General features: G+C 46.5%; 1 protein-coding gene across 1 annotated transcript; it reads left to right on the top strand.

Annotated features, from left to right (window-relative positions):
* Window positions 1-7,005: 7,005 nt before the first annotated feature.
* LOC311196687 (protein phosphatase 1 regulatory subunit 3E-like) lies at window positions 7,006-7,959 on the top strand (the record flags this gene model as incomplete). The annotated part of the gene is made up of 1 exon (XM_084270297.1): window positions 7,006-7,959. The coding sequence occupies one exon, from the start codon at window positions 7,006-7,008 to the stop codon at window positions 7,957-7,959; it is 954 nt and encodes a 317-aa protein (XP_084126423.1).
* Between the last annotated feature and the right edge of the window lie 3,383 nt (window positions 7,960-11,342).

Below are 11,342 nucleotides of genomic sequence, written 5' to 3'. Positions count from 1 at the left end.
TCTGAGAGATATATTCTTTGTATTCTGCCAAGAAGGGTCTGAAGTACCCTTAGGACTGACATCTTTCACAGGTGGAAGTACTTGTGAAGACGTAAATGAAAAGATTCATTCAGAGCCATTTGAATCAATCACATTAATCTCTTTAATATTAGGCTTAGGGCTTTTAGATCTTTCACGTCTTCTGGGTTCCACATAAAACATTCTTTTTATTGGCAGGTTCTTCATTTCACCTTGGAGTGTTTGAACAGTGTAACTTGTTACTACACATTTCCATTTTAATTCCATGTGTGGTAGGATAACAGTTAAGATTTACTACAAGGGAATGGAATATCTTCCTTTTCTGAACCTGTATCAGCTGTGGCATCTACACTTCTGATTTAAATTGATTTTTTTTGTGGTCTTGGCTTCTTGACCTATACTGTTGTAAATAGATTGCAACGTGTCTAAGCAAAACGAGCAATTGTTGAGAGTTCCATTTGCCTTGCATTTCTTGGCCTGCTTTTGCAGCTGGAAGTAGGCAAGTGGGTCAGTTTTAGCCCAGCCTTGCACCTGGAAATACAGAAAGATGTTAAATCCAGGGTGTTGTAAGAAGGTGGAAGGAATAGTGTTTGCTAATGTAACTGGTGCTATTTGGGTTTTTTTTTTCCCTTTGACTACAAAGTAACAAGGAACTGTAACTCCTCTGGCTGCTTCTATTTTGTAATGCTGCATAGTGAAAGAGCTGAGCTGAAACCGGGAACTGAGGCGTTCCGCAGCCCCTCCCTGGGGCTTTTCAGTTTTGACCTGAGAACGGATTCCCCCAGCCTCTGATGCAGTCGTTTGTCACAGGTAAACGCTGCTCCCTCCTTCAGTAGTGATACCAGAGGACACTCTTCACATCTTTTCCTCATCATGGGTGTAAAAGTTATTATGAAGAAAAATCAAATAAACCCCCCAGATCTCTCTAACAAGCCGGTCCCCGACAGCCACCGCCTCCTCCCGCCTGCGGCCCGCCCCCCCTCGCCTCCCGCTCAGCTCCGTCTGGCGCCCAGTGGTGAGCCGGGCAAGGCGGGAAGCGCGCGGCGGCACGACAGCGTCCTGTGAGGAAATGGCGGGGCCAGCTCGTCAGGGGGAAATGCCGTGTCGGCCGTGGGAGAGCTGCCGAGGCAGCGAGACGCTGCCTGACGTCCCTCCCGACCTCAAATCATTATCCCGTGGGCCTTTCCCGCGGATATCCCAGAGCCTCGTGTCTGGGAGCTGGCCGGAGGTGGCTGGAAGGTGGGGAGGGACCCTGAAGCCTAATGGTGGGCAGGCGTCAGGGAACCATTAGCAGGGAATGGCAAGTGGGAGAAATGATGGGACCAGGCAGCTTGGAAGGGAAAACCGAGGAGAGTGCTGAAAGGGGTACCAGGAAGGAGAGAGTCTATACAGAGGTTTAAAAACACAAATAGGAGGAGCAGCATATATGATAAAAATGGATGTGAAATGACCAAGCAGAAAGAAAAGGAAAGAAAAAAACATGGGAAAGGTGAAGAGCAAATTAAAAAATGAGGAGGCAAATTAATCTAACAATGTGAGCAATTAAATAATCTCTTACAATGACTCACTGCCTGACCTTTTAAGTACAAAAAAATGTAACAAATAAAATCAAGCATACAATGAGCATATTGTAGGTATAAATCATTAACTAGCACTACCCAAGACCATTTGCGGTTGCAAGAAACAGGCCTATGGTTATTTTATATCGTGGCACGAAGACTGAGTCACAAGCACTCTTACGAGTATATGGAATTTGGGGACATCCCGAAGTGCATTTATTCATATATTTGCATGAAAGTCTATTTTAAAAGTTCTAGGACTGAAAAAGTCCCAGTCCTGCCAGTTGTTACTTAATTCTAGTTAAAAACCATTACATTCTTTCAAAAACAGCAGAACTATTTGTATAAGAAAAATAAATTAAATGCTCTTTAATAAACTTCTCCACAAAATGATATTTATCTGTTTGGGTCCAGGGCTTTTTTTGCTTTTCCACTGTCATCTTAACTGGGCTTTTTTTAGCTTATGCTCTCTCCGTAAGTCTAAGCCAATCACTTAGAGCCAACAGAAGTGGTAATGCTTAATTAATAAAATTGTGTGCAAACTTCATCATATAGTAAAGCGGATTCACAAGGTTATGAATGGAGGTAAACTCTTATAATTCAGTTTTCTTGTTAGTACTGTGTGTTGGTTTGGATCCCAGCACTAGAAACAAAACCACCGAACACCAACCGCAAAGCCAAGATGTGACCCAGTGTCTCATCTCTGTTTAGCAGAATGTTCAGCCCTCTGGAAATTTTTCACCAACCTTGGACATCAAATGTCCCTGATATAACTCCTGTGAATCACAGAGCTTGCATCTTAATAGATAAAGACTCTGCATCCTGGTTAGGTGAAGACAATATTTGGTACAGAAGATGGATACCATTGTTCTTTAACAGAATACATTTTTTTTTTATGTATACCTCAGGCATAGGCATATTACCCAATTCTGATCTGGCACTTCTCTGAGGTGTGACTAAGATATTTTCTTGGGGAAAGTTCATAAAGTCTGAATTACTCATTAACATGAAGCAGTGTGGGAAGGTATTTTTACAGTATGTGCATGCAGAATAAGTGAATCATGCCAGGCCTACAAACTGTCACTGCAAATACCATTGTCAGATTCATGTAGTCATATGTGATTATTAAACTCTCAGGTGATATTCCAGTGTATCACCTACATGGTCCACCAGCTTCAGAAGAGCTGCACAGATATAAACGGGAGCAGAAGCTGACCTTTCCAATTCACACCCTGAGTCAAAACTTCATCTCAAAAGCTGATGTAATTGTAATGCACATTGCCTTTTCATCCATTTTATCTTCCTACAATTCTCATCACTAAAAATAAACCTGCTCTGGAAAGTTAAAGTGGACATGTGACAGTGGCCACTTTGGATAAGCCCCAGCACTCAGACACTCCTCCCTATTAATGGTTCCATCATAGCTCTGCCTAATGCTCCCCAGCACTGGCATCTGCTTTCTCCTAGGTTACCTGGAGTCAAGGCAATTGATAAATGCAGCAGAAGAAAGCTTCCACTCTGTTGCCTGCATCGGGGTTTTTTCCCCCTTTTCTTTGCAAATCATTTAAATCTCAACAAAAGAGGGGACCAAGCATCTCCGGTTAGTTGGAAATTCTTGGGCATCAGACAGATTTTAAATGCAGTTTGACATGGCAGAAATGTCAGGGTCACTCAGTGCTACATTGGCAGAACGAGAGGCTGTCCTTACAATTGTTGATGTCAGCTGGAACATGCAGAGAGGGGTCGACAAAGAGTTATTAGGACAACGTTATTAGGACAAACTTTTATCCTATGACCATGCTATTTAAATCTGCAAAGGGAGAGGAATCTGTAGGAATGAAAACAATGCCTGAGCGCCATTTCCTAAGTCTGTCAACACTAGTTGTAATGTAAGACCTTCTGCTTTTCTTACCCTACAACACAGCAATGCTCTTTCACTCTAGTATTTACGAGTGCTCTATTCCTGCTGACATCTTCAAAATTATCTTGTCATAAAAATACTATTTTCCAGTGAAAAGATAATTGCTATTTCTTTAAAGGGGCTCCCTAGGTCAGGGCTAATGATTTCTTTATCAGCTTTGCTATTGACAGTATTATTAGAAAAGAGCCTGGGATAATGTCCTTAATATAGCACTATAAATGAATAGACAGATTAGACTTTTAAACTTACATGTTCAAAATTTTGTGAGCTAAATAAAGCCTGAGAGGGGGCGGTGTATGGGTGCCTACCACTGCATATATTAAACATAGTTTCTGTATGTGTGGCAGTGCTTGCACGCTCCTAAGGATTCGAGCATCTGCTGTGTACAAATATTTACAGTAGGCAAAACCCGAAGACCTTCCTTTTACAAATGGTGTCTGAGGCTTCCCATTTGGAACTTGTACCATGGAAGGATGCGCAAGGCTGTGAGGGAATGTCTGTGTGTGTGTGTTGAATTTCAGTGCTCAAAACTTCCACTTACAATGTCTGTTGGAATGCATTGGATTAGGATGACCAGCCTAGTAATAAGGACACTCTCGGAAGAGAAAGATGTGGGTAAGAATTCCCACATCTTCACCTTTGGCAAGTGGGTAAAAAGAAAGCAGCAGCATATCTCCTGTGGGAGATTCAGCAAGACGTGTTGGGAATATTCACAAGAACAAAAGTGAAAATTACCTCTGTTGTGGATCCTAGTGGTAGGGGCAGTGCTCAACAGAGATGTGGCTGAGATGCCCCTGCATGTGCCAGATCTTGAGGTGTCAGGGAAATTGCAGCAACCAGGATTAGCTGGTGAGTTGATGTTTTCATGATTTGAGTACCATTGAATTCTGTTGTTTTTTTTTAAAGCTTGTAAATGGCTTTATTCCACTCCACAAGGATCGTGGGAAATTATTTACAGTGGACATGCTTTTATATCAAGTTTTTTTCTATCCTCTTCTCCACTATCCACATGCCCATACAGAATTCTCATTCTCTTGCAAGGCTAAATTAACAAGGTTTTACCTGGTGAGAACAAGAGCCAAACTCAACCAAAATGCCTGAACTGTGTTCCCATCATGTCAATCAATTTATATGGGTGTCCCTCTGCATCTCATGTTGACTTGACCTGACTTGTTCAAAGCTTATTGTGTTTTGTGTTGGGTTTTTTTATCACAGGGTTTTCTCATGGTTTATGCCAGTCTTTGGTTTACTAACTTTGGGGAATCTGTATTTCCGACTTGGTTATGTGAACTATATTGCCTACAGTCACCAGTGAAGAAAGGAGCTGTTTGTTGGGTTTTCTGTTCCGTGAAATATTACCAAGGTTGTAGGAGAAAAGGCCTGAAAAAGCCAAAAAGCAACAGTATTACACAAGTTCATGGTAAGAACTTGTTAAGCAACTACAATTACCAGAAGAGGGGAAGTTGAACTCTACTAAGGCTCCCCTACAGCACATAGTACAGCGGATGCTAAATGCCTCCAAAGTTGTGTTCCCCATGGATGCCACAAAGATTTACCCCAAACTAACTGAATGCATAATCAAGCTCAAACCAATTTAGCTTATTACTTTTGCAATAGTTTAAAAATGCAAAGACTTTGCATATTAATGTAAAAAAGTTCTTACTGTTTAGTTTTAAAGTGAAATTAACATAAGTAAAACCAAGTGTTAATTCCTTAGAAAAATTTAATTATGACAGATAGAAATTAATACAAAATAATTCAAAATTATGGAGGCTTAGAGCTGAACAATTCTTCAGGTCTCTTCTTTTTCTCCCAAAAATTAGTATGAGTAGGTGAAAATGAAATATGAGTTCACATTACTTTCCAAAAAGACTGGGAAATGAAGCCTAATGAATCTTTCCTGTATTGTGAGTTAAGGGACAAGTAAGACAGTTTTAAGACCCTGTGCTAATGAATTCAGATATTACTTCATGTTATTACTATTTGATTTTTCAGAACCTGTGACCATCCTGTGAATGTAAGACAGTGACACAACAAATCACTGGGAAGCACAATGGTGTCAAATTTAACACTGCTGGGCATATTTTTTCATTCCCTATTTATGGATCATCTGTCATGAAAAAGATTTGGAACCCAGCAGAGGTGACATAGGAATTATTTTCATACTTAACAATAAAGGAATTAAAGCCGATAATTCTAGTAGGAGACAGTGGGGAGCTTTTCCATATTCTGGTGGCTTTTTTTTAAACTCTTGGTCCTTATCAGATTTACTTGTCCTGTTCTTAATCTCATCAACCGCATTTCCATCGCCTAGACTTTCCAAGGAACACCAAGTGCTGCAGATAAAACGATGAAGGTGTCAAAAGCTCCTGCTCAGAAGCTAAATCAGAATCACATGTCAACACAGTTCAGGATCAGTCCCTGGCAGGATGGCAGGATCATTGCTTTTAATGCAATTTACTAATTAAAAATGAGTACCAGATTACGGAAAATCTGGAACGAAGCAGCTTGCTAAAATAGCGAGTGCTTTAGCTCCTTGAACTGCCTGCACCAGAGTCTGCTTTTCAGTAGACTGTAACTCATTTGAATGTTGCTTGGCAATTTTTAAATACTCTTCCGACCAGAACAAACACGGTTCATGTTTCACCGTCAGCCCTCCTTGTTTCGACTGGAGCTGCTTTTACTACAGATGCAAATCCGTAGCCGGGCTGCGGCAGGTGTATTTTATTCAGCAGATGTACTGTAAACGCATTACAGCAGATTAGCTGGATTTCTTCCTTTAAATGTACACTGCGAGATCCAACTTGCGAGCCAGCTGTTTCTTATCGGCCCGTGTAATCTTCCAGAGCCCGGCTTTGCTCCTTCCTTTCAGCAGCTATTTCTGTAACGGATCGGGCGAGGGAGAGCGCCGCTATGAATTTTAATGCTTGCAACGGGGAATCCCTCCCGCCTCCTCTTTTTGGATGAGATCCTCCAGGAAAGACCCAGAACACAGCGAGGAGGAGGAGGAAGAGAAGGAGGAGGCGAGGGAAGGCGTAGCGGCGGCATTGGGGAAAGAGGGAGGGGGAATCGCAGGAGAAGGGGGTGGCAGCCGGGGGGTGTAATTAGGGAAGGTGGCGAGGACGACACCGAGGCGGGCAGAGGGGCGGGTGGGGAGCGCGGAGCCATGGGGGAGGAAGGATGACTCGGGGCGTATTTCGCTGCCTGACCCCGGCACGTCAGCAGCAGCAGTAGCCGGAGCGCCGCGGTCTCCCCGCCGCTGTCCGCGGACACATGCACCCGCCGGCATCCCCCGGGGCCGGCCGCGACGGGGACAACGCCGAGGTGATCCCGCTGCCCCTGGGTATAGGCGAGAGGCAGAGCCCCCGGAACGGGTGCTAGACCGCCTCGCCATTCGCACGCCGCGGCCCCGGAGGAGGAGCCCCGGCCGGCCGGGAGCGAGCTGGGCGGCGGGCCCCGGGCCGTGCGCTAGGCACCGGCACAGCCGCCGCTCCCACCGGCCGACCCATGGATAAAGCGGGCTCGCTCCACACCTCGGTGCCCACGCCGCCGCCCCGGCTCTACCTGCCGCGCAACTTCAGCTGCAGCGCTTGCCTCTATGGCAGCCTGGCCGATCAGTGCAAGGGGGGTTGCAGCCCCGACGGCGACGCCGCGCCCCCGCCCGTGGTGCGGGAAGTGGCGGGCGAGAAGCCGCCGCCGCCGCCCCGCGGCCGGGAGCCCTCGCTGCCCGCCGTGCCCCCCAGCCCCACGCAGCGCCGCCGCGCCAAGTCGCTGCCCACGCCCGGCGACCGCAGCCTGCGCCCAGCGCTGCAGCAGAGCCCGTCTCGCCGCAAGACGGTGCGGTTCGCCGACTCCCTCGGCCTGGAGCTCATCTCCGTGCGCCACTTCTGTGAGGCCGACCTGCCGCAGGTGCCGCTGCCCGCGCCGCCGCCGCCGCGCACCGCCGACCTCTTCAAGACCAGGAAGCCGCCGGCGCTGGGGGACCTGGAGCCGGTCCTGTTCGGGCCGCCGCCGCCGCTGCTGGAGCCGCTCTTCCCGCCGCAGCCCTGCGCCAGCCCCGGCTTCGCGGAGCGGGTGCGGCAGCACAAGGTGAGGCTGGAGTGGGTGCGGGCCGAGCCGGCGGGGCTGCGCGGCGCCGTGCGCGTCCTCAACCTGGCCTACGAGAAGGCCGTGTCGGTGCGCTACACGCTCAACCGCTGGGCCAGCTGCGCCGAGGTGGCCGCTGCCTACCAGTCGGCCGGGCCGGCGGACAGCCTCACCGACCGCTTCGCCTTCCTTCTGCCCTTGGGCGCCGCCGCCGAGGCCGGTCTGGAGTTCGCCATCCGCTACCGCGTCGCCGGCGCCGAGTACTGGGACAACAACGAGGGGGCGAACTACCGGCTGCGGGGCCGGCCGCGCGTCCCGCCCGTCACCGGTCTCCCGCAGGACCCTGACAGCACCGCCTGGATACACTTCATCTGAGGCGGGGGCCGCGGCGGGGGGCGGCCGCCTCCTGAGGGCGCCGAGGGAGCGCGGGGCCGGCGGGCCGGTCCTGTCCCCGCCGGGGTCCGAGGGCAGTGCTGGGGCCCGGCGGTGGCCCCTCGCGGGAGGGCGCGGCACCCCTCCGGCCTCGCTACCCGGCCCTGCCCGGCTCGGTCCTCCGAGGGTCTGAAGCCCAGCGCTGGCCTCGTTTCCAGCCGCTTCTCAGCCGCCCGGAGGCATTTTCCCGAGTTCTGTTTACAGGTGGATAACTCGTGTTTTCCATTTCACTAGCGCTGTCAGGGGGAAACCTCCCGGGCTGCCCCCGGGGAGGGCCGAGTGCGCGGTATGCGGCCGACCCGCGGTTCCCACCTCAGCCTCCCCGTGCTCTGTGCCCACCGCCAAAGCAGCTGCCCAGCCGGGCTCTGGAGAGAGGGCCCACGGCGGGATTTACCGGGCAGGGCCAGGACCCGCGGGCGCAGACGGGTGCTGCAGGGGCCCGGGGGTCAGGATCAACCACTGTCACCTCGGCGGGGTCAGGCTCTGGGGCAATGACACAGGGCGTCTGGCCAGCCGTCCTATTTGCCTAATCCCGCTTAAGCAAAGCCCGGCTCTTTTGCCGGGTGTCGGTGTTCACACCCTCGCTGACCCACCCGCGTTAATTGTCCTGCCGGGTCAAGCGACAGATTACAGGTTTGAACCCGAAAAGACGAGAGTATGGATGCCCCCGGGTGTAGCCGTGTTTCACCATGCTGTAAAAAATGATTGATCGCTTTAAAACAAGTATCTTTAATTTTATTTTTATTTTGAACCCAGATTCATGTCTTCGAGCATATTTAGGAAAGAAAAATAATGTCGCATATTAATTAAAATGCAACCCACTGCAATGTCTTAAAGAGCAAATTCATGTGGTACGTTGTTGTGAAGGGCTGCCTGGATCTGATGTGTTTCCTTAGGACTGGCCCCATAAAGCAGCTTGTGTTCCAGTCAGCGGGAAAGTTGTGGAATTGCACCAAAGGAACTAGAGGTGGCAAGAGTTGAATCCATAATTCCAGTCTGTATCCCAAGCAACGCTGTCAGTTTTGTTTCTCTTAACAGTTTAATTGCATTTCTTGTGCTAACGTACCAGAAAACCAAAATGCTCCAAATTTTTCCTAATAATTTCAGTTAAGTGGCAGGTTTCACAGAGCTGGCTAAATTCAGTCAAATTGAAGAAAGTCATATCTTACCATATAAAATAATCAATAAAATTATGGAGTATACTGAGTTCTGCCTTCAGAGGTATGTTTTGAATGCTGTTAGCAGTAAACGTGGTATTTCCCTTTTAAAACTAGCTTTTTCAGGAGTTCAGCTGAATACAGGTTGTGCTGGTGCCAAATCTGGGTGCTGATATTCCAGGATTTAGGCATGTATGTGTTTGCAGGAGAGGGACCTCTACAAATACATCTGTGAGTGGTACAACCAGTGTCAGTGTGATCTTCCAGTTATGAAGGGCAGTAAGATTGGGCCTTTAATGTTTTGGATTTTCTGTAGATTGTTTAAGAATTACATGTGATTTTTTTTTTTACTCCATTTTTGTGTTCTTTGAAAGGGTTAAGTGTCCCAAACAGCTTGAGTAATGGCGAGTTCTCATAGAACCTTTTGTCTTGGTGTGAATTGAGAGTGCTTTTGTCTTCTGAGGATCTGGTTCATTCAGAATAATTAAACCTACAAATCCTGGAGGTGGGAAAAAGGGGTCTGGAAACTCGATGGGAAAAGAGTATTTAATTTAATTTCTCAAGATTACCATTTCTGATTTAATAGAACCAATAGCAAGAGTAGCATTTCCATAGTACTGGTAACTTGGTTTTAATTTCCCGGTCACTTGTCTAATTCCTGTGGTTTTAATAGGAACAGAATATGAAAGAAATGTCAATGTCTACTGAGTAGTTCACATTTTAGAATAGTAAGGTTCCAATCTTGTACTGAAGCCATCCCGCATGTTGCTAGTACACATTTATAAAGCTGGAACTGCAGAACTAGCGTCTTGAAATGTTCATGGTTAAAGCATAGTAAACGGAGTATTTGATAAAGAAAGCCCAAGTGTCTTTTAGTTCGACTTTCTTTTTTGTTAATGAAGAGCCTTAATAGGGGAGAGGAGGAAAAGGACTTGTCTCCATATGAAAACACTTTGAAATCCGGTGGAGATGTAGCCAAACATCTTTTCTGGTAATGTGTTATAGCTTTCAAAAATATGTTTTGCTTGGCCTTTTGAACCCAGCTAGAAAAACCAACAACTGTTGGGTAGATCGAGGAAAACGCTTGGACAAAAAAAATACTTTCTATGCATTTTGGATTCACCGATGCTGCAACTTTGCTGCTGAAGATTTAACAAGATTTCATGTTTACTGTTTTAATGGCTTTAGAAACACAAACAGTGCTAAAACCGTTTTTAACAGTGAATAATGGTAATTCTAGAACCTCAATGTTATTTTCCACTGAATGAGTTTTCATTGTGGCTTGAGTTATGCAGCATCTTCAGGTCTCTAATGATGTGAAAATCTCCTCATAGCAACTTTAAATTTGGAATCCCTGAATGGATGTACATCCATCAAGTACACTAGCAAGCTATTTTATTACCCTCTTATTTAAATCATGACTTAAATGAAGTTATTGTTGCCCTTGGTGGAAAATTTTGCAGGCAGAATTGATCTGTGGCTTCATATACTACTATTCAGATATAATTGCTCGTTCATTTATGGCCCCTCTGTCAGACACAGGTCCCAGTATTAACACTTTTGAGGATGTAGCATCCCAGAAGCATGTCCTGCAAAACAGAGACTCCAGAGCTCTCAAGCATCTAAGCCTGTCCTCAACACTAAATTATGTCAGTAACTTTATGGGCTTAAACTTGATCACAGATTAGTCATGATAAATGTGCAAGTCCAGTAAAAGGCATTGTGTTCCAGAAGTGTTTATAGCCACCTCCTTTTTAAAGCCTGGAAAGGTAAGGTGGCACGCAATCAGCTTTGACTTAGATAATGCTGCTGCTGAAGTCTGTTGGAAGACGTTTGAGATGTTTTAATAGAAATTTATCAATGGTATATGCCAAAGCTGCACTACCTTGATTAGATGTTTTCCCTTGTATCACATTAATTTATTTCCAAGCAAGACTTACTCTCATGTCCAAAAACATGTTCAGTTGCAGTGACCGTGAGTATTTTTTCCACTGGTAGCATTCAGGTTCAGTTTCCAATCCTTGAAGTTTCAGTCTGATGCTATCAATGTGTGCCTTGCTAGAAGCATTGTGGTAAATGGAGATGAAATAAAAATCCCAAATATTAATTATATCATAATTCTGTGTATTGGGAGAGGAGAAATGAGAAGAAAAACATGTAAGAGGAAGA

Source organism: Gallinula chloropus (assembly GCF_964237585.1).
Source record: "Gallinula chloropus genome assembly, chromosome: 13".
NCBI lineage: Eukaryota > Metazoa > Chordata > Aves > Gruiformes > Rallidae > Gallinula > Gallinula chloropus.
The sequence above is the reverse complement of the archived record's forward strand: the minus strand, read 5'-3'. Positions and strand labels throughout refer to the sequence as shown.